At 41.3% G+C, this 26319-nt stretch overlaps 1 protein-coding gene across 5 annotated transcripts in view; it reads right to left on the bottom strand.

The window, feature by feature from the left end:
• The window catches only part of Brwd1 (bromodomain and WD repeat domain containing 1), an 88216-nt gene that overhangs the window by 15842 nt on the left and 46055 nt on the right, over positions 1-26319 (bottom strand). For 4 of the 5 annotated variants that reach the window (XM_052158897.1, XM_052158892.1, XM_052158894.1 and 1 more), the window contains 16 exons: positions 25337-25431; positions 23641-23830; positions 22409-22534; positions 22225-22332; positions 17660-17784; positions 16746-16828; positions 14498-14609; positions 13396-13457; positions 10204-10359; positions 9884-10004; positions 7910-8035; positions 6312-6390; positions 5867-5908; positions 3977-4120; positions 2690-2842; positions 319-485 (listed from right to left, as the gene is read on the bottom strand). In XM_052158897.1, the coding sequence (XP_052014857.1) occupies positions 319-485; positions 2690-2842; positions 3977-4120; positions 5867-5908; positions 6312-6390; positions 7910-8035; positions 9884-10004; positions 10204-10359; positions 13396-13457; positions 14498-14609; positions 16746-16828; positions 17660-17784; positions 22225-22332; positions 22409-22534; positions 23641-23830; positions 25337-25431 (1889 nt within the window). The remainder of the gene's footprint in view (positions 1-318; positions 486-2689; positions 2843-3976; positions 4121-5866; positions 5909-6311; positions 6391-7909; positions 8036-9883; positions 10005-10203; positions 10360-13395; positions 13458-14497; positions 14610-16745; positions 16829-17659; positions 17785-22224; positions 22333-22408; positions 22535-23640; positions 23831-25336; positions 25432-26319) is intronic. The other variant, XM_052158893.1, reaches the window with a different exon arrangement.

Raw genomic sequence — 26319 nt, 5'->3', positions numbered from 1 at the left:
CAGATAAGTCTGTTGTTGGTGTATCTGCCTGGACAGGCATTTTAAAAGAATTCTTCAGACTGGAGCAAGGAAAACCCATGAAACCCATGACAGGACACTCAGACACTTTTATAACTGGACATTGAACTATATAGAGGAAATATAATAAAACACACCATTACAGGATTTCCATAAAAAAATATAAATATATATACACGAGTTTCTTGATTCTGAAGTTAAAGACATGTATATAAAAGTTCAGAATAGCAGTACTCTAAAAACACATTAGAAAACACCTTAAGAACCAATCACATGCGATGCCATGCTATGTCTTCTCACCTCGTGCTCCTGTCAACTGGAACAGCACCATTACAGTTTTGTCGTTTCTTGAATCTTTGGCTTCTACGAAGTTTCTCCTTGAATTTCTGACCAATTTTAAAATCAAAGGAGATTTTCTTCATTTTTTCTTCAAACAAAGCAGACAATCTTAAGGTCATACTATAAATCTACAAGGTAAAAAAAGAAAAACCAGAATTATAAATTCAATCTGTTCCAGGTTTTCACTAATAATCAGAGGTCACCTGGCACACGTTATCCCTGACTAGAGGAAAAGCTTCTTTGCTTCCAACCAACTACGCATCAATGGCATTGGCAGGATATGGAGATGGAGACACACACACACACACACACACACACTTCAGAAAATAGTAGTGAACACTACAACTCTACACTCCACAATCAACAACTCTTCTGTTGATATTCTGAGTTAACATTGGTCCCAACCAGTTCCAAAGTACACATTTCTCCTTAAGCTAATTTGCAAGTGAGTTCTAATACTGCTATTTAGGAAGCAAAGTAGCAGTGTGTGTCTGGATCAAGGGAATGAAAGCATTTTTACATTGATCTGCTTACAATTTTGTATACCATCTCAATCTAAAATAACCAAAGTATGCCTTCGATCATACACAAGAAATTATATCCTCAACCTCATGTTTTTAAAGTAGCCCAGTCACTCACTCTGTGAGCAAAGATGACCTTCAATTCAATTCCTCATCCTCCTGCCATCACTTTCTAAGTGGTGGGCCTGTAAGCATGTGCCTCCACGCAGTTCCATCTCATGCAATGTGGGGCATGAGCCCATGTTGTCATGCATGTCAGGCCGGCCAGCACTCTACCAATTGAGCTACATTCCAGTTCAATTCCAGTTATCAGATCATTAAAATAACACCAAGCTATGTGATTTACAGAAGAACACAGTTCACATCCACATTAAGTCCAGAAATGAGTGCACAGGTTTAATATTCAGAAATTCAGTATCAGGCTGAACAATGTCTCAGCCAGTTAACGTACATCTTTTGAACGCATGAGAACCTTGAGTTCAAACCCCATAATCAACATTTAAAAGTCAGGGGAGGAGGACATATCGGGGGCAGACATGGTGGAACAAGCTCATAACACCAGGGAGACACAAACCCCTGAGGCTAGCTGGCTGGCAAGCCTAGGCAATTGGCTTCTCTCCTCCCACTATACGGCTTCTGGGAACCAAACTCAGGCTGCCAGACTGGACAGCTAACCAGTACACAAACAACAGCAGAGTATTGGTCATATGTGGGTATAAGGAGGAACTTCCATCTCAGAAACTAAGAACATGAAGGATGGAGACCTAACAGCCTCCAATGCATCTGCCCTGCAGACTCACGAGTGCTCGAGTCCTAGCCTGTCTTTGAAAAGCACAACAGCTATTTCTAGTACTTCATAAACTTGTCAGTCATCAACTTAATGGGGTTTTATGAGCCACTTTATGTCTAAAATGTGATGGTCTTCAGCACTGTCACTTTCTGTCTCCTCACTAATTGAAATTTAGTAATGTATTTGAACTAAAGTAAAAAGATGCTAAAAGCGACAATGTAAAAAGGGCATGTTTGAACACACAATACATAATGAACGCTAAAAAAAATTCCTCTTGAAATTCAAAATGAGATTGGATGCTGGCTTTCAATATTACTATTCAACATTATACAAAAGTACCCTGAGTCTCACTTACCCATGATGCAGTAATATTAGTGAATACTTCCAGAAATAGTAACACTTAAAATTCTGAATAGCATGATCTAATCTCATTCTTCTCCCATAATCCATTTGGGACATGGATCATCTTATGTCCACAGCATCCATATATACATCACACACATACACACACACACACACACATCACACAGCTCATAGCAATAAAGACTATATTCATGCCACCCATTATATTACTATAACTGCTCTAATGGTGGTAGATCTATAAGTAATCTCTTACCATGTCTAATCTAAAAATTTAACTTCACTAATTTCAGCAGTTATCTGTGGCCACACTTAACATCATGTACATACAAGTGCATTTAAGATATGCACATACGGACTGGAGAGATGGCTCAGTGGTTAAGAGCACTGGCTGCTTGCTCTTCCAGAGGTCCTCTTCTGGTGTCAGAAGACAGCTATAGTGTATTCATATAAATGAAATAAATAAATCTTAAAAGAAAAAAGAAAAGAAATGCACATACAAGTGCTTATGTATACTGGCAGAAGCTTTGTTCATCCCAGACATCTTGTGTTTATCCAGTTTACTCAGTTATTGGTCATGTTCTATCAGCTACTGGCAACTAGAAAAATACACAGGTCATGCATACTTTGTTAAAATAAGGCACAGAAAAAGATTACCTACCTTTGATCTTTTGTTGGGTGTATATGCCTTTGCATTGCTAAATATCAATCGGATGTCTTTGCAAAACTCCACAGGGCTATCATAATTCCCGGCTTCTAGAGTTTCCCTTACTGTTCCAAAATCCATTGGAGTGTCTATAATATCTCGGTAATCCTGTTTTTAAAATGACAATTCACATATGAGCTTCATGCTATCACAAAGTACACATAAAGGGCTAGAGAGGTGGCTCAGCAGTTAGTGTAGTCCCAGCCAGGACACAGCATGTGTAACCTCCAGTCACAGGGGACTCGACAACTGTTCTGGCTTCCTTGGGCAGTACAAACATGGTTACACAGATACACAAGCAAATAAAATATCCATACACACAAATGTTTCTAAAGTAAACATAATAAGATATCTACAATATTCCAAAAGACACAACAGGGAAAGAATCAGAAGATTTAAGGATTAATATCTAGAAAATCTATAAAGGCAGCAAAGAATAATAGAATAGGAAGTATCAAATATCAAAATTTTACTTTTATCTTAATTTATGTGTTAAGATATTCGTACAATGCTCAAAGAGGGTTTCAGACCATTTTGGAGTAACAGGTTACTTATGAACTGTCTGACATGGTACAGGGAACCAAACTCCAGTCCTGTGCAAACATTCTTAACTGCTAAGCCATCTCTGCAGCCCTACAAGTAACATCAAATGTCAATTCTTAATGTTTCTGAAACAAGAATATTTTAATTTCCTGCTTTACAGCCCCTAGTAATCCCCAGCTTGATGTAGCAGGTGGTGTTTTCAGTTCTTGGTCATGGCATCACCCAACTGTCTTGTTTGTTATCTAAGTTAGCCTTGTTTAATGTTGCAAATGAGTGAGTATGCCTGCATGTCTGTGCCTGTGGAGAGCACAAAAGGGCACTGGATCCCCTGGGAATGGAGTTATAGAAGGTCCAGGGCTCCTAAAATGTGGGTGCCAGAAACTTCTGTAAGAATAGCCAATACTTTTAACTCATGAGTCATCTCTCCCGCTCCAGTAAATTCATTTTATTAACAGCTGTGGCCACAGCAATGCTCATGCATATATCTCCCATTTCACACTACACTGTGTAACTATGTCTAAATTCTTAAACGAATTACTATGTCTATACTATAACTAGCCTATCGGGGTACAGAGAAAATACACTAACATAAGTAAAGGCTAGTTTGGTCCTCCTACTCTTTAGGGTTTAACCTAAATAAGCAATCCCACTGTGTTCTCCACAATAAAAAGCACCAATATTCAGTGTAAAGACACTTACTGGGTACTCAACCAAGTCCACGGGCTGTCTGAAGGGCTCCGAGTCCTCACACTGGAAGATGAGGATAAGCAGGGCCTTGCATTGTCTCCTCCAGTCACTCTCAGTACAGCTGCTGGCTCTCCTCCTCCTCTTCCAGTTGTGGACCTGAAAACATATCTGTAGGTTACTTCAGCCTAAGCAGGAAATGGGGAGAGGACATACACTTTATGGTGTATGATATTGGCTTTAAAAACAAAACAAAACAAAACAAAAAAAGGGCCCTTCTGTCCTCCTGTTTCCTGTATTGTACGTAAGTTGTAGCAGTTTTCACCTTGATATCCAATTTCTATAAATCCAGTCATGTCTTACAAAGTCCAACATACACTTTTGTAAAATTGAAATTATATCAAGATTAGCTGTAAGAAGCCAGATACCATAAGCAGCAGCAAGCACTAGCCAACAAGCAATTCTGCCATCAGAGTCTCACATCTGTACATCTTATAGGAATTGGAAATGGAGTAGAAACTGCCTAGGACTTTCATGGGACTTTCCTTACATGGGAAAGGTCTACTTTAGACAGCAATTAAAGATAAGGGCAATGCATCAAATATTGGCATTAGCTATAAGGACCAATGTAACCACAAAGAATACAGCAAAGTGTGCAGAGACTGCAAAAGCTCTGACCTGGTTTGACTCAAAGTAAACAGAAAACAGAAAAGTGTGTCCTGGAGGGCTTTACAATGTGGGAAAGGCAAGCTCTCGCTCTCTCTTGGAGATCCTATCATGGAATGAGCATCACATGAGGGGGAGTCCTATCACACTGCTATTCAACACACACACACACATCTGACTAGTGGAGTCACCTATGTCACTGGCAACAGCAGACACAGCAAAGGAATAGACACGTGGCAGTTCTGTTGGAAATGAAGCAACATGAAAATGGAAAATCAGACAACACAGATGCATGTCTAACTCCTCAATGTTAATTAGGACAATCACTGTGTAGCAGATTAGGTGTTTGGTTTGTTTGGCTGCTTGATTTGTTTTCTGAAATTCTTACTATGTAGTAGTCCTGGGTGGCCTGGCACTAGGTATGCAAATCAGGTTGGCCTCACAGAGATCTGTCTGTCTCAGCTTCCTGAGTACTGAGATTAAAATGTATGTGCCACTAGACCCAGATGCTTGTTTTTTTAACTCTAAATTTAAGGAGCATCTAGGTGAACTTTGGAATGATGTGTGATATTGTATTTTACCCATTCTTTTATGAATAGCCTCCTCATTCATTTATCCCATTATTGCTGAAGCTTCTGGTGACAAGCCACATTACAGTTCTCAGTTCCATGTTCTGTCCCTTCTCTCATAAAGCCTTATCTTTTCAACAAATCTCTATTTTAAATACATATTTCTGTTACCAAATCCTATTTAACATTCCCCTGAAAAAAATCTCACTATTTTTCCTTACTATTCCAAGAGACCCCTCTCTGAGCCTGGACGTCATGCTATCTGAAGATCACTCTCACCCAGCATTCCCTTCACTAACAGGCAGCCATGAGCCTTGTTCTGCAAAGCCATATTTACCCACTGTAGTGACAGCTGCTGCTCTACCTTACAGTTACACTAACTGCTCTGCTGCACAGGTCAGGTCAATGCCCTGAAGGTATGCCCTACCTGTTTTGGGGGATGGGAGGTATCAATTATTGTACTCCCACCTAGCCTTGAGAGTTCCATTCCAACAGCAACTATCAACTAAACATTTTGAAATAGCCAGAAATTAGTGATTTTTCTTATAAACCAAATTAAATACCCAGAATCATTATGTAACTTTTCAAGGCCAGAAACTGTAATCCAGATGAAAATTTGGTTTTGAACAGAGAAGACAGAAGTCAAAGTTAGCCATGCAGCGCAACTCACCCTCCTCCTTCCAGAAGATGCTTTAGGAAGATCACTATCATCCTAGGATAAATCAGAGAACCTTACTATGGAGGTCTCACCAGAGATCATCATCAGAGCAAATGTGTGTCAGAGACAGCACTTAACCATGAAAAATTTTATCAATTCCTACCATCATAGCTAACTGCAGGATACCATGATGTTGGATGCCCTACATTTTTCTACTCCCTATTTATTTGTTTGTTTGCTTGTTTATCTATTTTGGTTTTTTTAGACAGGGTTTCTCTGTGTAGCCCTGGCTGTCCTGGAACTCACTCTGTAAACCAGGCTGGCCTCGAACTCAGAAATCCGCCTGCCTCTGCCTCTGCTGAGATTAAAGGTGTGCGCCACCACCACCCAGCCTCTACTCCCATTTTTAAATCAGTGTTTTGAGATCTACATGCCAATATAAAGTTAAACTTCATACCAAATCATCAGCACTGTGGTCGTCATCATCACTGTCAGAAGTGTTACATAATTCCGATATATTTGTACAATCCTGATTCCTAAAAGTTACATTTTTCACAATTAATCATATGAAAAAAAGTTACTCCTGTCATGCATTACTTCACATTAAAATACAAATACTCCCCAGCCTAGGCACACCCAACTTCACAAAAAAAAAAAAAAAAAGGACAAGATTTTACCCAGTCTTCTGTGAAAATAGGAATATTTTAGTATTCTAGTTTAGAAAAATGACAAATTTGAAATATGTGTAAGTCAAGCTGATAATACAGAAACAATAACACTCCAGGCAGCCTCTCTAGGCTGAACACACACAACTTTTCCTAGGCATTGCCATAGTTAACACAGATATAGCAAATGCCGGGAAAAGAGGAGACTTAAGATAGAAAAAAAAAAAAGAAACAGAGCAAACCCTCACCATGTCAACAAGGTGAGGTGAGGCGAGGAGACACCCAAAACAGAAATGACAGAACAGGCAGAGTCGTACACATTAACTCAGGCTCACTGGAGAAATGGCTCCTCAGTTAAGAGCACTCACTGCTCTTGCAGAGGAACTGGGCTCAATCCCCAGCACCCATACAGTGGGCTCACAGCCATTTCTAACTCCCAATCCAAGGGATCCAATCATATCCCTCTGCTGGCCTCATTAGGTACCAAGTATACACGAAGCATAACATATGCAAACACCACACTATATACATAAAATCAATTTAAATGTTGTGCTTTACATTTTTAAAAATATAAAAGTTAGGGATGAAGAGATGGATTAGCTGACCAGCTCAGCTACCACCCAGGCAGAGAACCAGGGCTTGGAGCTGGCCCACACAAAATGTACATCCTGTGGACTGCTAGGGCATGTGAAAAGGATGATTCTGCTAACCATAAAATGGGGGAAATCCAGTCAAGAGCCAGGATTGATGGTGTGGCGGAAGCCAGTGGCCTGGGAGCAGACCAATGGCTCGCTGGGCCGCCCCCGCCCCCCCTCCCACCCCCGCCCTCGGGCGGCCAGCGGACCTGTACTATGGGACTCACCGTGACACACTACAGTTTCCACAGCAAGATGTTCTCTATGTTTTTTTATGTTCTTTTGGCTCAGAGGTTGCAGGGGCAGAGGGTGGATACAAGGGGACAGAGAGAGTTGTGGACTGGAGGGCATGAAATGAAACTCAAAGATTCATCTGATGGCTCACTAGTTTGGTTAAGAGCACTGACTGTTCTTCCCAAGGATCTGGGTTCGAGTCCCAGGAACCACATGGTGGGTAACGATTATCTTTAACTCTAGTCTCAGAAATCCAACACACTCTTCTGTCTCCATAGGCACTTGGCAAGCAAGTAAGTACACATACAAGCAGGCAAAAAATACCATACATGTAAATAAAGAATTAAAACACAAACTTGAACAGGCCACACTCCTTGAATGAAGCTATAATGACAAGTACACAAAGAAACACTGCTTCCAGGAGAACATCAGATGGGAAGCGTCAGGCAGTGAGACAGGAAGCACTGCAGCTGTTCAAGCACAAGGTCAGACAAGTTTGCACCATGCATGAGGTCACTTACTTGATAAACTTTAGAAGCTGGTCAGTTATTTTTTTAGCTGATCTTGCAATTACGCTTTCAGGTTCATTAAACGTTCTTGCATTATGCTCTATATATCGGACTTCCCAAATTAATGCAGATAACCGCCTTAAACAGAAAAGTAACTTATTACTTAAAAAACTGAGAATAACCAAAATCTAGCAATGTGAGCCTATTCAGCCTGTGACAGCATACCTTCTTCAAGACATTATTAGTGCAAGGCTATAATAAATAATCTAGTGTTATCATTAGAATATTACATTGGACAGTGACTTGCAAAAACAGATTTAAGTCAACTGTCTCAATCATTCACATACATGTGTTCTCTCCCTCTTTCTCTTCCTTCCTTCCCCTTCCCCTCCCCTCCTCCCTCTCCCCCCCAAAACAGCCTTTCTTTCTTTCTTTTTTTCTACCATGCCTATCAGCGCATTTTGAAGCTGCTAAAACTCATCAAGTTGAGCTAGGAAAATGGCTCAGTACATACAATTGCTTCTTGCTGTGCAACCATGAGGCCCTGATTAGACTCTAATACACCTATATAAAAAAATAAGGTAAGCACGGCTACGATTTCCTTTAACTCCAGCACTGAGGGAAAAGACAGACAGATCCCAAGAGCTCACTACGCAGTCAGCTGACCCAGGTCCTTAAGAGACCAGGTATTAAGGGAGTAGCGGGAGAGTGCAATATATGGAACAGTCTCCCCATGCTCAACCACAGGCGACAACCCACCCACTCCTCACTAAAGAACAAGTATGCAATGTTAACTAGGAGTCAGTTTCATTACAAATAGGTTTCTCATTCAAACACACACAACTAGATATATACACTACAACTGTGGAATAGTTATAATGTACAACAGTAATTTCATCAAGTAATGGAATTATAGAAACTGAAATACCTTCAATGACTATAAAACTCATTACAAATAAGTGATTTTTAAAATTACTGATGATGTAGAAGCCAACAACAAAAAGCTGATATATCTGGGAATTAATCTTTACTAAAAAGAACAGGTACAATTATTAATTCATGAAATCTACTTTTAAATGTAGTAGCTAAAATTTTAAATCAGAGAAAAGGGGCAAGATTCTAACCAACCCAATTTTGGCTACACCTCAAGATAAGCATTAAAAATTTTGGATCGAAGCTGGGCAGTGGTGGCCCACGCCTGTAATCCCAGCACTCTGGGAGGCAGAGGCAGGCGGATTTCTGAGTTCAAGGCCAGCCTGGTCTACAGAGTGAGTTCCAGGACAGCCAGGGCTATACAGAGATACCCTGTCTCGAAATAAACAAAAATCCAAAAAAAACCAAAAAAAAAAAAAAAAAAAAAAAAAGATCGTATTTCTTTTCTTTCAAAAAAAGGAATTTATAAGACAAAGTAGTATATATACCTAAATCTCTATGTACAGTATCACAAAAATGGATTATACTGTTTCATAAGTTTGTTTTTTTTTTCATCCCTGATTAATAATAAAGTTGTAATTAAACTAGAAAAGTTCAATGTTTAAGAGCACTTGTTGCTCCTGCAGGAATTCAGATGCAGAACCCACATGGAGGATAACCACACCACCTCTAAGTCCCTTCCAGGAGGTGAAGCTCCCTCTTGGAAGCTGCATACACACAGATACATAAGTAAAGAAGAAGCTTAAGACGGAAAGTTCTAATAACTCACACATAAAATGAGGAATTTCACACAAAAATTAACAGTATCTAGTTAATATAATTTTTTAGTACACACACACACACACACACACACAGAAGAAGAACAAAGCTTGGTGTGTCACTGTATGTCTGACTACCCAAACCTATGCAAAGACATGTAACAAGCAGCACCAAACAGGAAGTTACGTTCACCAGCAGCCAAAGCTCAGTCATTACCAGCAACCTGCACATCTGTCTGTATGAGTGACTGTGGCTCAGAGCTCTTTGTGGCATTCTGAAAGGTTCCCTACAAACCTGTAAAATCGATTAACAAGCCGCATTCGAATTGTATAGAGATCAGTTGGATAAGCAACCACTGTGCAGTACTTTGGATATGTACACAGATCCACCGGGCCTGCGAAAGCTGCTGCTATATCTGTAAGAGAAAAGAAAACGCTAACGTTTTCAACAGTAAGTTCCTCACCTTTAGGTGATATTTAGCTATAAAAACTATTCCAATGAGAGAGCTCCATTTAATAACAAACAAAGAGGAATTAAGTAAAAAACATAACCTAAATTAATTCTTTTATGGAAAACCTAAAACTCAGGCTGCCTTTCAGCCTGAGGAGACCCACCAAGGTTTAGGAGCTGGTCTATACCACTGATGATCCGCTCACACTCCTCATCTCTCGACCTCTGGCCCCATTCGCCATCTTGTGGTTTGTAGAGCAATTTCTCTAGCTCATCTGAAGTGACAGAGATACTTGCTCCCAATTCTTCTGGAGGATCAACTATGAGTTCCATTTTAAAGACAATGAAAGAAGAAAAGAATGAGTGGGTGGGGTCAACTTCTAAAACATAATGAATACTACACACTCAGTCTATAGGAAAAGCTTGAAAACTTGGCTGCCTCTACTGTCAAAAGCAGACTCAAGCTGGGTGGTGATGGATCACAATTTCTAGCACTTGGGACACAGAGACAGGTGGATCTCTTTGAGTTCTACAACATCCTGGTCTATCTACACAGAGAAAGTCTCAAAGAACTGGAGAAAAGAAAAAGGCGACCTCAAATCTTCAACTTTCTAAGTTCTTGGAAGCTGCATACACACAGATACATAAAAAGCCTAAGAAGGAAAATTCTAATAACTCACACATAAAATGAGGAATTTCACACATAAAATAACAGTATCTAGTTAATATAACTTTTTATCAACTTGCTTGAATTGAGATGTAAGCACAGATTATATCATCCTGTGAAGTCTGAAAAGAACAACCACCAACAAGGCAACCTTAAACCTGAGATAAGTAAATGGCTTAAATATACTTTCTCTCAAGACAAAAATGAATAAAATAAATCCACCAGCATAACGGGCTAATTCCTTTTACTGATGGAAGCACATAAATAAAAGAGATTAAAATAGTAGGCATGGAGACAGAACTTCTTAGGGAGAAATTAAAAAATAACTCAAAGTATTTAGTAACCCCAGGACCGCCAGGGCTACCTTCTGCATAGGCAATGATGGTTTTGGAATACTAATTTTTTTTTGGTTTTTTTGGATTTGGTTTTTTCGAGACAGGGTTTCTCTGTATAGCCCTGGCTGTCCTGGAACTCACTCTGTAGACCAGGCTGGCCTCGAACTCAACTCAGAAATCCGCCTGCCTCTACCTCCCAGAGTGCTGGGATTACAGGCGTGGGCCACCACCGTCCAGCTTGGAGTACTAATTAATGGGAGTGGATCATTGTCTTTTTTTTTTTTTTTAAATGTTTACCTAAGACATTGTGGTTTTTTTTTTTTGATCATTGTCTTATGAAAAAATTCCAGCAAATTCTAATCTAAAGGCAGAATGCAACAATGCTTATAGCACTTCCAGAAATATTTAAAATTCCAGGAGTGTTTTATAGAACATCAGCTGTTGATTTCTTTGTGAAAGATGTGAACTTAGCAGCTGTGATCAAGTAGAATGAAATATTTCTCACTCTTGTTCCAATCAATGCTGGAATGGAAAAACCTTAAGGTGTAAACAGTAAATGACCCTACAGGATTTCTGGTTTCCATGTTGCCAATCATAAGAGAGGAGGGGGAGGGGGAGGGGGGAGGGGGAGGGGGGAGGGGGGAGGGGAGAGGGAGAAGAGAAGAGAAAAGAAAAAAAAAAGAGAAAAAGAAAAAAAAAGAAAAAGGAAAAGAAAAAATATCCACTAGCACACAGCAGCAAGACTTTATAATCTACTTCAGTCATGTTAAAAGCAGAGGATCTAAGAGAGGCAATGTCACTCAGTAGTCACTGTCAATTCCTGATTGTCTAACTCCTAGGACCTACCTCAGTGGCATCTTTTGTCTAGGTACAGGAAACCTGACACCCTCTTCTGGCCTGAAGATACTAGCACCAGGATAGAATATTCACACCACATAACCACACGATAAATAAATGTGTTAAAATTATCACACACACACACAGAGTTTATTTAAGAGAACAGCTCAAAGTAAAACTGAAATACATGCCAAGAAATAACTGAAAACTTCCCTGTAATAGGAAGAGTCAGGGCCACAGAAGGCAGAGAAGACCAGGAGAGCAAAGGCTAAAGGAAGTTATACAGGACAAATGGAAGCAGGCCCTACATTACTACTGTGCCAGTGATGACTGTCTGACTTAACAGTCCTGACCAAGCAATTCTTTATAACAATTCTTTATAACAATTGTGAGTCTGAAATTATTTAAAAACAAAGATTTTAGAAGTATATTAAGACGGTAGTAACAAAAGTATATGTTGAGAAAACTACGACATACTGTGGACATTCAGGGACACTCTTGAGTAGGACAATGGAGAAAAGCATCATTAGTATCATGCTGTCTCTGTATGCTGACAACTGTCAAAGTTAGCTGGCAGCCTTAGCATAAGGATTAGAGTTTACAGCACTGTCACTGGCTCTGAATATACCTCACTAAAAAGCAGGTACAAATGGCACTTAAGAAGGCTGGCCACAGACTAAGAATCTGATTACTTTAGACATGTTATATAAAAGTCTCCACCATTATATGTTTCCTTTGCAGAAGTGATACTAAAGCCATCACCATCAGGGTGAGAGGGACAGAGCTGACATTGGACACTGTGTGTTGGAAGGGACACGGTTTACTGATCTTCTTGACATCTTTACAAACAGTAAAATGTCTTTTCAAACCGGTAAACACTAGTTACTAAACTCAACAGAATATCACAAACCAGGTGTGGTGAGGCATGCCTTTAATCTGAGCACTCAGGAAGCAGAGGCAGCCAGATCTCGGGGGAAAAAAAACCAAATCAAAAAAAAAAAAAAAAAAAAAAAAAAAAAAAGGTGAGGTTCTGAAATGACAGGCATCCTTGTTAAATTATGTAAGTATTAATAATTAGTGAAAAATGTCAACAGAAGCTATTCTGTACTAGTCAAAAGGCAGAGCAAATTCAATATAGCCTTCACAAGGGGCAATGGACATCAGCAAGTCTGCCCAGAGCAAGGTAATGGGCTCCAGCTAACACCAGGTCCTTGCTGAAGTAGGGGAAAGATGGGCAGTGCTGGAGAAGGGACAGCACTTCAAGATACAGTCCAAGAGCACAGATGGGTGGGCAGAGAGTGACTGTGAGTTTGGGGGGGGGGGGGGGGGACACGTGTTCCAAGTGAAGTGATCATGTGACAGCTAATGCTAAAACGCCCACTCTACAGATGCTAAGACCAAAAGGAACAAAGACAATTAGGCATCAAGCTTTTTTTCTAGGCAAGTTCTGAGACTGTGACTGACAGCTTCAGTCACAAAGATGCCCTACTATATGCACAGTTATGACAAGTGCTTACCATTGTCAGGAATTGGTTCCATGTCCCATGGGCTAAGCTTTTCTATCTCGGTGTTGTCCCACCTGTTTAACAAGAACAAAGGAAGCACTGATTAGTCTTTCATCACCCCCAAAAAATACAGAACAGCAATGTACCAGATTCAGAGGAAATATGGACGTCAGCGGTCTCACTGCAGTAAGTACATTTACAACAACATCAAAAGGGTTGAGAAAGATAAAACAAAAACAAAGTGCTGCTAGCCTGGTGGTACACAGCATGAATGCCAGCACTGAGGCGGTAGAGTGCCAGGACTCTAGGACTACGTAAAAAACCACTATCTCCAAAACACAAAAGCTTAGACCCAAACCCAAACCCACAAAAAAAGTACAAAACCTTAACAAGAGGTAAAGAGATGACCCAATAGTTAGGGGCACTGGTTGCACTTCAAGAGGACAAAGACTTAATTCCCAGCTCCCACACTGCAGCTCACAACTCTATGTAACTCCAACTGGCCTCCAAGGGTACCAAGCAAAAAGGTGCATACATATGGTGCATGCAGGCAAAGTACTCATACAGATAAAAAAAAAAATTTTAAATATAGAAAAAGTTTATTAGCGAGAACGGAAAGGTGGAAGAAAGAGAGGGGTAGAGAGAACAAGAGTGAAAGAAGAAAAAATAGAACGATAAAGAGAGAAAAGAGATGGAGAGAGAGAGAAGAGAGGGGGAGGAAAGATGGACAGAGAGAAGAGAGGAAAGGAGGAAAATGGAGGGAAAGGGAGAGACAAAGAATGAGAGAGAATGGGAGATAAAAATAAATTACAATATTTTGTAAGGTTTATGAAAACATCAGAACCTCTATGAGACCTTTCCTCAGAGTGAGGTAAAAATATACAAGACAATGTGGGAGCATGACTGTCAGGTCTTGATCTATAGCCAGACAGCAAAACAGTGAAGGTTTTCTGAATGTTACTAATAACACAGTATCAATACTGAGCTGTGACTGACTCATGAATATTAGACATTCTGGAGCTGAGACTGAACCAATGGCTTAAAACTGACGTGGCCTAAAGCATGTTAGCTGGGCAGTGATCTGAGACAGTAAACACGCTTTCTGTATACAAACCTAACAATGTAGCACTGGAAGTGACTGTCAGGGTACTGGGGCTGATATGGCTCTTGGCTCAACACAGTTCCAAACCACCAAGCATCATCAATTATAGATCGAAATCTGTCACCTATAAAGAGAAAGGATCAAGTCTGAGGCATGCATTTACAAACATTATATACACCTTTAACCTATGAAATACCATAATACACAAAGAACGGAGATCAAGTACAAAGTTAAAGAAAAGTGAAACCCTCCTCAGGGTTGAGGGTGTATCAGAGGGTGTTGAGGCCGTGTGCTCACCCAGCAGGAAGAGAGGGGAGAGACTGGTGTCACCTCACTGCTGTGTGAGGAGCATTACGGCCCCCTTATACAAACACAACATGAAGTGTACTCTAAATCCTTCAAAAACACAGGAGCAAATGGGGTCTGGGGCCAGTGAGATGTGTTAACTGAAGGCAGAACTTGGCTCCATCCTGAAGCCCTGAGCTCAATCTCCAGGGATTCAGGCATGGCCTTCCCAAAGTCCTCTGACCTCACTGGAGTCCACTTACAAGCACAAAATAAGTAAATTTTAAAAGAAAAAGTTAAAAATCAAGTCTGAAAGTTACTACCAACCATTAAAACAGTATTATTATTTAAAAGAAATACATAGCTACTAATCGATCCTACTGTTTTACAGTAACTCAACAGTAAGAAAGCTAATCTTTCTAACAGGCTTTTGTAGAGGTCCTCTACAAATCAAACAAAGGGTAGAATGGCTCTGGGGTGTAGCTCTGTATCCTAGCATGACTCCCCCACCCCCACCTCCCCACCCAAAATACAGTTACTAGCCTGCAGGAGTAGCTCAAGACTATAAGGATTTAAATGTATCCTACAACTACAGTGAATCCTAACTGGACTGCAGTCAGTAAAATTCCACCCATTTACACATATGCCTTGCACACATAAACTAACACAGTGTTTTATATATAAACAGCAAAGAAAGTCACCCACATCTAGCTATCTGATCACTCTTGTGAGTTCCCAGTACAGCCACAGTGAGACCCTGCCTCAAAAGCTAACATTTTAAAAACAATTAAACAATAGAAATAGGATAATAGCAAGCTATAGAGCTAAGAGCAGAGCAATCAACTTCCTCTAGACACAGTGACAACTGGGGGAGGGGGTACTAGGTTACAAAGGAAAGCAAAGCATACAGTATACGTGTGGGGAGGATATAACATGGGGTCAGGGCAACTTCCAGATGTCACTCGCTCTACATATCACGTGGATGAGAGGGACTAGATTCCAGCTATCAGGCTAAGACAACCATCTAAGCCGTCCTGCTCATCCAAATGTTTGTAGTTCTTTTTTTTTCCTAAGATTTTTTTTTAAACAGGGTAGAGGTGGGGAGTGGGGTGAAGCTCTAAACAAAGATCACGCACGTAGGTGCCCAAGAGGGTGTCAAATCCCCTGGAGATGAAGTTATGGGCAGTTTTGTGCTGTCTGACATGAGGGTTTGGAATTCAACTCTGTTCTATGGAAGAGGAACAAGTGTTCCTAACAGATGAGCTGTCTTTAATTAAAGGACCAGTTCCTCAAGTCCTATCACTTAACTCTAGTTTATCAAAAGTAAAATACTGTGGTGCTCCATGACATTTTTTCAAGGCACAATTTCTCTGTGTAACTCTGACTATTCAGGAACTTGCTCTGTAGACCAAGCTGACACCTCAAACTCAGAGATCCACCTGCCTCTGCCTCCCAAACGCTGAGATTAAGGGTGTGCTCCACCACCATCCAGCTTACACCACAATATTTTCTGCATTAAATTTGAAATTATCTTTTAACCATAAGATCATTTTAAATGGCTTTAAATATTTGAAATGCCAGGTGGTTCTCAACCTTCCAAATGTTAGAATCCTTTAATCCTCCTTCATGGTGTGGAGGCCCCAACCATAAGGTTGTTTGTTAGTACTTCAAATTTTGTTACTGTTATTAATTGTACTGTAAATATCTGATATGCAACCCCAGTGAAAGAACCATTCATCCCTGGAGGGGTCACAACCTAAGCAGAAGCAATATTATTAGCTAAAAAACCTACCTAGAATAGGTACCAATTAGCACAAGCACTAAGCCAATATATTTAGAGGTCATTTATGCTTCTAGAAATTGTTTATATAAGCCATAAATTAAAGTACTCTATGCAAACAACAGCTCAATGGCTTTTAAGACAATATACAACTCAGTAAGGACATACAATGCCACGCAGTAAGAACACACTTACAAGGCTGCCAGTTTCTCTGTCTTGCTTCATCATAAAACTGGCGCAACACAAGAAAATCAATAACATCTGGCATATCATGGTATCTAAAAGAAAATTTAAAATTATCACAGTGGAAAGCAGCAATATTCAAAAGGCACAGGTACTATCTGTCATCTCAAACTTCTGTGTACATGTGCACAGAAGGGGTGGAGTTCAGGGGACAATCTTGGGTATCATTCCCCACATGCTATCCACCTCATTCTTTTGAGGCAGGCTATGCCATTGGTCTGGAGCTGGCTTAGCAGGCCAGCCTGGCAAGCCAGTGAGTACCAAGGTATCCACCTATCTTTCTGCCCAGCATGGTTGAACTTTTCTCAGCTTAGCCATCTTCCCAAGCACATCTAACCAAATTCATAGCTGATAAAGGGTACCAGAGATGAGTCCTTTAGTAAAAGTGCTTTTAGGACAGTATAAGAACCTGAGTTCAGACTGCCAAGGTCCACACAGAAGCCAGATGTAAATGCTAGGCAGGCAGAGACAGCCAGAGAGGTCCCTGGTAGGCCAGCCTAACCAAATAGTGAGCTCCATGGTCAGTGAGAGACCCTATCTTCATTTTCAGCACATCTTCAAAACAGCACACACGCAATGCGCACTCAACTGGGATCAGCACACCTAATACTCAACAGTCCTATGTGATGAGGAGCCACCATGTGACAAACCAGTCTCCTGCATAGGCTCTCATCCTCAAGCTATGTGAGCAACTTAGAAAAACCACCCCAGCAGTGGACTACTGACTCCCTACCTACCTGCTGCCTGGACAGCCTGTGCACGGATCCACATGCATAAGGCAGCGAAAGGGGAAAGAGATGCGCCTATGGACCAGCAACTAACTCGCAAAATGATACCTACTACCTATACGTAGTAGACATACATACCTAATAGAGAAAGATTTATCTGTCAGTCGGCCAGTGGCTGGATCTATAAATGCTAGTTTGAGGCAACAGAGTGTAGGTGGTCCAACCTCATACCTAAGTCCAATGATTTTGACCAATTCTTGATCCTGTAATAAGACATTTATTTAAAAATGTTTTTAAAGGCAATTTGTTAATACTGTACTATTACTAAACTAAGCCAATTCCTACCTTGGATTCCACGTGCTACATGTGATTTGCCATTGGCTGTCACCATTCCTCCCAATCTCCAGGATGCTATCTTATACAGAAGCATGCTCGCTAAGCAGTGTGCTCACTAGAAAATGTTACTGAAGCGTGAGGAATCTCAGAGTGGCGCAGGGCCAGCACGAAATAAGCAGTTACCAATTTGACATTTCCTCGTCTTTGTTTTGTGTGTGTGTGTGTGTGTGTGTGTGTGTGTGTGTGTCCATGTGCCAAAGCACCCATGTAAAGGCCAAAGCAGGGGGTGTAGGACTCTTTCACTGCCACGGAAGAAATGGGAACGGAATTCAGACCCTCAAGTTCTCTCACCTGCCCTTCCTTACATTTTATCCCTTCTTTGAATAAACATCTTTAGGTAATTTTCTGTTACACAATAGGATTTTGCTTAAAACCTTGTTTTTCTTTTTCAATTTTTAACTTAGGTGTTTTGCCTGCATGTATCTGTGTATCACATGTATGCATGGTGACAGCAGGACAGAAAGGCATCAGATTTCAAAACAGCCTAACTCCAGAACTGCTAGTGCATACTTGTCATGCAAGTACTCTGGATGGTGCAGGAAGGGGAGGTTCAAGGCCAGCCTGAGCTACAAAGACAGTATTAGGTAGACAAGGAAAGGACACAGAGAAAGCAATGCTGGAAAATATATAAACACATCTCAATTTATAACATTTAGCTTGCAGCTAACGTAGGCACTAAGTGAACCTTCTAGGAAGCCACATTTTCCCCCTAAAACACGCACATCACAGGATTCTTGTACTCAGGAACATGAGTCAGCAATTTAAACATATGTACTTAGAGGCCATTATCAACAGCAACGGTCAAAAAAACACACACAAGAAACATGCTCAGCAGGCATGAGTGGCACTGAGAGACTTCCACCTTCTCAGCAATACACTCAAGGGTAACTCAACACTGCTAACAGCCCTGCATCTCGCTGGGGCAAAAGAAGCCGTCCCACCATGTGAACTTCATGCTTCTAAATGGCATAATGACAAATATGCAAAAACTAAATCCACATAAGGATATATTCGTAGTACATACTGAAGCCAAATCACAGAACAAGGCCATGAAAGTTAATACTTAATATACTTTTTTCAGGAATGAAGACGTCTCAGCAGTTAAGAGCACTGACTTCACTTCCACTTCTACACATTCAATTCCCAGGAAACATGACAGCTCACACTGTCTGTAACTCCAAGATAGAACACCCTCACACATACACACAGGCAAAAACACTAATGTATTTAAAATTTTTTTTTCATTTTCTACCTCACTATATATAGAAGTATCAAAATATAGACACTGCTGACATGCTGGTGATTTTCTGTCCTATGCAACAAAACAGACTATAGACTGCATTTCCCTCCCATCACTCAGGAAGTACTATGCTTCAACAACAGCAACACAAAAATGCTCAATTTGGCCACTATGATAAGGCATGTGGATCCCACAGGAACTGCCTTCTTCATGCATTTATGAGCTTTCTACTCGTACTGCCTGGTTTTGTGTGTCAACTTACTGGAATGTCCCTCCCTGGCCTCAGAATCAGCCCCTGCTTCCTGATCTGCTTGAGTTCCAGTCCTGACTTCCTTTGGAGATGAACAGCAATGTGAAGATATAAGCTGAATAAACTCTTTCCTCCCCAACTTGATTCTTGGTCATGATGGTTTTTTTGTCCAGGAATAAAAACCCTGACTTAGACAAATTGGTACCAGAAGTGGGGTATTCCTGTGACAACCTGACCATGTTTTGGTGAGGAATGTGGAAGGATTTTGGAACGTTAGGCTAGAAGATCCATTCGGTGTTAAGAGCTCTGTGGGATGTTGTGTAGGAGCTTGGATGAGAATGTTAAAAACAGTACACAAGATGGAGGCCTGGCTAGTGAAGGGCCATTGCTATTTTGATTGTTAAGATTCTGTGGTTTTGGTTAGCTGGAGCTGAAGAATCAGCTGTTATTAACAAGATACCAGAACTACTAAAGTGAAAACTTTGCCTTACTGGGACTATTGATGCTGGTTAGCTGGAGCTAAGAAATTAGCTGTGATTAAGACGAGACCAATGGGCTGGTGAGATGGCTCAGTGGTTAGGAGCATTGACTGCTCTTCCAGGAGTCCGGAGTTCAAATCCCAGCAACCACATGGTGGCACACAACCATCTATAATGGGATCCATTGCCCTCTTCTCGTATGTCGAAAGAGAGCAGCAGTGTACTCATACACAAAATAAATCTTTTTTTAAAAAAAGAAGAGACCAAGCTGGGCGGTGGTGGCGCACGCCTGTAATCCCAGCACTCTGGGAGGCAGAGGCAGGTGGATTTCTGAGTTCGAGGCCAGCCTGGTCTACAGAGTGAGTTCCAGGACAGCCAGGGCTATATAGAGAAACCTGTCTCGAAAAAACCAAATCCAAAACACACACACACACACAAAAAACAAAACTAAAAAGAAAAAAAGAAGAGACCAGCATCACTGAGGTAAAATCTTCTGGGAAGTGTTTTCTGGGAGCATAAATTATGTTCCAGAGATAGCCAAGGTTGTACTTTGTGCTGTTACTGGACTTCGTAATGTTTAAGAGTCACTGAGGTGGTACTAGTTTTCAAGGCATGAAGGGGTTGTGAAGAGTAGCTGAGACTCGGCACTATGAGAGGCCATGGAAGGCCATTGGTGAGGGTACAGGGTCAGTTGCAATTGATGGCCCAGAACTGAAGGGGTCACCCAAAGGAGTTAAGGCTTGGCACCATGTAGAGAACCTATGAGAGGCTATTGATGAAGCCTAGCTGCAGTTGAAGACAGCAATGTTTTAGAGATGCCAGTACCATAAGATGTCCACCAAGAACAACAGGAACAGTAGAGTACAGGCAGCTGGAGTCTAGAAGACAAGGTGTGTGCTACAAAGGGCAGAGTTGGAAAAGTGACTCTGTACTGGCTGGTTTTGTGTGTCAACTTGACACAGGCTGGAGTTATCACAGAGAAAGGAGCTTCAGTTGGGGAAGTGCCTCCATGAGATCCAGCTGTGGGGCATTTTCTTAATTAGTGATCAAGGGGGAAGGGCCCCTTGTGGGTAGTACCATCGCTGGGCTGGTATTCTTTGGTTCTATAAGAGAGCAGGTTGAGTAAGCCAGGGGAAGCAAGCCAGTAAGAAACATCCCTCCATGGCCTCTGCATCAGCTCCTGCTTCCTGACCTGCTTGAGTTCCAGTCATGACTTCCTTTAGGGATAAACAGCAACATGGAAGTGTAAGCTCAATAAACCCTTTGCTCCCCAACTTGCTTCTTGGTCATGATGTTTGTGCAGGAATAGAAACCCTGACTAAGACAGACCCCAAGTCCTTGGAGGAGCCCAGAAGAGCATGAATGAATCCCAGACATTGGATGGTTGGAGTTTGAGTTTTGCTTTTGATTGTGACTGTGCCCTGATATTTTTCCCTCTTGAAGTAAGAAAATATTTTAGTGGAACCCAGTTAAAAGACTTTGAATTTTAAAAGATACTGGATATTTTAAAGGGATTGAACTTTTAATATGTAAAGACTGTGGGACTTTTAAAGTTATTTAGATATTGGGGATGAATAAGAAAGGGTTGAGGCTTAATAGTGATGTGTTTGTGTGTCAAATTGACAAGGGGTCAATTGTACTGGCTGGTTTTGTGTGTCAAGTTGACACAAGCAGGAATTATCACAGAGAAAGGAGCTTCAGTTGGGAAGTGCCTCTATGAGATCCAGCTGTGGGGCATTTTTCTCAATTAGGGTTCAAGGAGGAGGGCCTAGCCCCTTGTGGGTGGTGCTGTCCCTGGGCTGGTGGTCTTGCGTTCTATATAAGAGAGCATGCTGAGCAAGTGAGGGGAAACAAGCCAGTAAGTAACATCACTCCATGGCCTCTCCATCAGCTCCTTCTTCCTAACCTGCTTGAGTCCCTGTCCTGACTTCCTTTGGTGACAAAAAGCAATGTGGAAGTGTAAGCTGAATAAATTCTTTCCTCCCCAACGTGCTTCTTAGTCATGAATAGAAACCCTGACTAAGACACTACTACTTGTCTAAGATACCAGAAATAAAACTGTCTAGAAAGGCCTGAAAACCCATTTACCTTCAACTCTCTTGCCAATTACCACCCAACCCCCAGGAAACTTGCATGAATGACAAACTCTTTGCTATTTGCTAAAATGTGTATCACACAAGATTAATTTACAGACAGTTTGGAAAGTAGAAACCCACGCTGTCACCACCACCATCCCCGTTTATAACATGTGGTTGGCTCTCCTTTCTGGATCTTGCTACCATCTGTTGCCTGCGCTAAAGCTCTACTGCACCTGCTCTGGAAGTTAGCATTGACCTACCCTAATATCCATTTTCCTCCATGGCTCCTTGTTAGGGTTCAGTTCATAAATGTTATTTCGTCTGACAGCTTCAATGTAAGCTTCATGACCCTGACGGAAGTACATCACCTACAAGAAGAAGGGTTTGTTTACTAGAAAACCACTGAGCTTTCACGAGCATACCCCTAAAGGTTTCTGTCCTCACCTCATCACCCATCTGAGGAACAAAGGGAGACTTCCGTAGTGTGGTGTCAGTTATCCACACAGGAGGGTGAAACTCATACAGGTGTTCCATATTTGCAAGTTCTGCTGGAGTCATCCTTCGCAAACTCTGCCAGGAGGAAGACAATACAGGTTGGCATAAAAGAGGCAACATACATACTGTTTAATTAAAAAACAAATACTTCAACTATTCAGAGTAGTTTTATTTGGATTAATACACGCAGAATTATTGCTTTTAAAAAAAAATTATGTGTCTGGATCCAATCCTCCTGTTACGTACAGCTTCTACAATCACTGTGGAGCTACCTAGACCCAGCCCAGCACTCCCTTGCCCCCGCACCCTAGGTCCCACTGGAAGAGCTTCCTTCCAAGCATCTTCTAGGCAGGAGCCAGTGTGCCAAGACTGCACTCTAAGTCTGAACACAACCTAGTACTAATTAGGAAATCTCCTTTTGTATCTATGTTTTTTATTTTGATTACTGCATGTGTGCATGTACACATCTCCAAGTTCCAAGGATCAAACTCAAGCTGTCAGACTATATGGCTAACACTCTAACCTGTTTTAGTATTCTGAGACAGATTTTGTTTATTCCAAAATAGCCTCTAACACAGCATGTGGCCAAGCATGAAAAACTACTCATTTGCCTCCCTTCACCCCTGACTGATGAGATTACAGATAAGAAACAACATACCTGCCCTAAGTAGTGCTAGAGATGGAACCTAGGCAAACAAGAAACCAACTAAACTACATCCCCAGCCCTACAGATCATCTCCTTTTGATTTAAGGTTTTCAAGTTGGTGCATTTTCTATTCTTTTTTTTTTTCTTCTTTTTTTAAAAAGACAGGGTTTCTCCATATAGCCCTGGCTGGCCGGGAATTCACTCTGTAGACCAGGCTGGCCTTGAACTCAGAAATCCGACTGCTTCTGCCTCCCAAGTGCTGAGATAAAAGGCGTGCACCACCACTGCCCGGCAAGTTGGTGCATTTTCAGCACATGTTCTCCATACTTGTTGTTTACTCCTCATGAGCTCAGGAAGATTTAATGAGTCACTCTGCAAGTACGATGAACTGAGTCAGCAATAAGCAGCTTGAGTGGTATACCCCTTGCTTTCTTCCTCTTAGACCAGTGGCTCTGGGGGAAGTAGGATAGCATGCTACACACCTGCTGTAGGAATACTGAACGAAAGATTCCACTTAAAATACTGTTTTTCTTACCTCCCTTTTAGGCTTGCTTTCTTTCTTTCTTTTCCGCCTTCGTTTAGGAGGAGATATGTTCTCCATGGACATTTCATCCTCTGAAGTGCTGCAGAATCGAGTTACTCGACGACGAGATGACATCCTTAAAGGAGGCTGCAAATTAATCCCTGTGTCAGCTGTCCAATCAGAGTACTGAGATGAAGAGTCGCTGCAAGAGGAGAATGCTTTAAGTTTCATGGACTAGAATTTTAGCACTAACAGCAAGTTCATAATAGAACCCCAGAGGAATGAGGGGTAAACATCAAGAAAGGAAGAGGAGAGCCTCAGTTTAACTTGAATACCCTGCTTACACTACCAGCTAAGACTCAGATCACAACAAAGATGGAGAAAGACATCTTCACCAGGGCTGAAAACACTGCTCAAGTTAAGAGCACCAGCTGCTCTTCTAGGGTTGGGTTCAATTCCCACCTTAATGGTGGGTCACAACAGTCAGGAACTTCAGTTCCAAGGGATCTATCTGCCTTCTTCTGGCTTTGGGCAACAGACATGCACATAGGACACAGACGGCATTCAGACAAAACACTCATACACATAAAATGAATAAAGAAACAAAGAACTCTTCAACACTGGAAAGAAGGTAATGTGGAGTGTTTGTTTAACCCAAGCTAGTCCTGTGGCACTGGAGGTCTAGCCCACAGCCCTGTGTGCAGCAAGCAAGTGCTCTGCTGTCAGAGCCACAGCTCCAGCCCGTTCTTCTGTCAAGTACCCTTAAAATGACAGCTGATCAAAGTCAGGCCTAGAGCAAAGCAGGAACTTCCCTCTCAGAAAGCAGAGCATAGTTACTGAGAAGTACTACAGAGAACACTAAGAAGAGCTCCATCACCGTCATGCCACTGGCAGATACTGATTCATAAATCTACCTGCATCACAGACTGCCAATGCTGACACCAACTGAGCCCAAGGGAAGTGACTCATCCACAACAGAAAGTTTAAAGTGAGTGCAGGAAAGCAGCGACAGATACAAGTCACAGTAAGGAAAGACTATACGGGAAGTTCTTGCCCACAATGAAGTTTCACCGCACAGCAAGGAATCAGGTCCCAGCTGTGGCCACTATTGGTGGTCCGAACATTCATTTCTCAAGATCTTCACAGCATTTATGTCATGGGCATTGCACAACTCAAAGAAAATTCTTAAGAGAATAAGGCATATTCTTATGCTTTGGGACAATAGTCAGGTACCCGTCACAATGGAGTAAAGGAGACAAAGCTGAGGCAGAGAGCACTACAGAGAGAGACGGCAAAGGCAAGATATCCTGTGCACTATGGACATGAAGTTTCTGGGGATGGCCAAGTAGTTTTTGTAGAGGGAAGCATTATGAAAAAGATGCAGGCTCACATTCTCATCATACTAAAAGCTGGATCCTAACTAAAGATGTTTAAAATTAATGAATACGTATTAATAAATACGTATTTTCAAAGCCATTCTTCAGTACAGAGTGAGTTGGAAGCCAGCCCAACACAAAATAGAAATTAATAAATACGTAAAAAGGCTGCCCACACACTATGAATTCTCATTTTAAATGGCCTAAGAATAAGTAATATTAGCATGCTTTACTAAGACATGGTAACGTATTGTAGGGCATGGTGTCCTGTCCAGTCCAGAGCTAGTGGAACAAATGCCTTTGTCTGAAGCAGGGACAGACACTTATGGTACCTTGGGCTGTCGCTGTCACTCCCACTTCTTCTGTCACTTCTCCACTCGTCATCTTCTGAAGAACAAGAACCCTCACTCTGATCACAAGATGTCTCCTAGATGGTCAAGGGGAAAGAAAAATCTTGTTCTTACAGGCTTAATGACACACAAAACTACTACATCATCCCAACAAGACTAGTATACCTAAGGAACTGAAGTATAATTAGTAGAAACACAATTAAGTAAGACCTAGAAACCAAGGCACCTTTAATAAACAAACCACAAAGGGCTTTTGAGAGAAGGTAGCATGTGTTGGGCTGGCTTCCAACTCACTCTGTACTGAAGAATGGCTTTGACCTCCTGACCTTCCTGGGATCACAGATATGCAACACCAAGTCTAGCCTCTCAATCCTTTTATCTATCAAGTATTTCCACAGAGCACTTGTGAGGCTGACCGACACCATGCTAAGGCAGACTCTTGGGCTTTGGATGTTGGTACTTAGCTACACAGCATCTGCATCTAACTGCTGTTTTGCTTTTGACTGCGAGATGAGAGGGCCAGTATCTTTTGATAGTGTGATTTCCTATCTATATGTCTTTGCTAGTGAAGTAACTGGTAGATACCTTCCCATTTTGAGAAAGGAATGATTTTCTATTATTCCATTCATTTCAGCAGCTCTTTCTATACACTGAATGCAAGTTTCTCAAGTAGCTTTCCCACTTGGTGGTTCTGTCTATCTCATAACATTAAGTTATCTTTTCTGGAGCAATTCTGAAATTTCAATTTTGTCAGTTTCCAATTTAACTACTACACATAAAATAACATCACGATCTGAGGACCCTACACATTCTATCTTCAGTTTCTACAAATAATAACTCTCCTTTACATCTACACCTAGGTTGTGACTCATTCTAGGCTGTTAGTTCCTCTTTCCCAGAGACAGGGCCTTAGCCTTGGGGGATCAGTAATCCAGGCATGCACCACCAAGCTAGACGGAGTGAAC

The sequence above is a fragment of the Apodemus sylvaticus genome, chromosome 15 (assembly GCF_947179515.1).
Source record: "Apodemus sylvaticus chromosome 15, mApoSyl1.1, whole genome shotgun sequence".
Taxonomy (NCBI): Eukaryota; Metazoa; Chordata; class Mammalia; order Rodentia; family Muridae; genus Apodemus; species Apodemus sylvaticus.
This window is presented reverse-complemented; position numbering and strand designations above follow the sequence as displayed.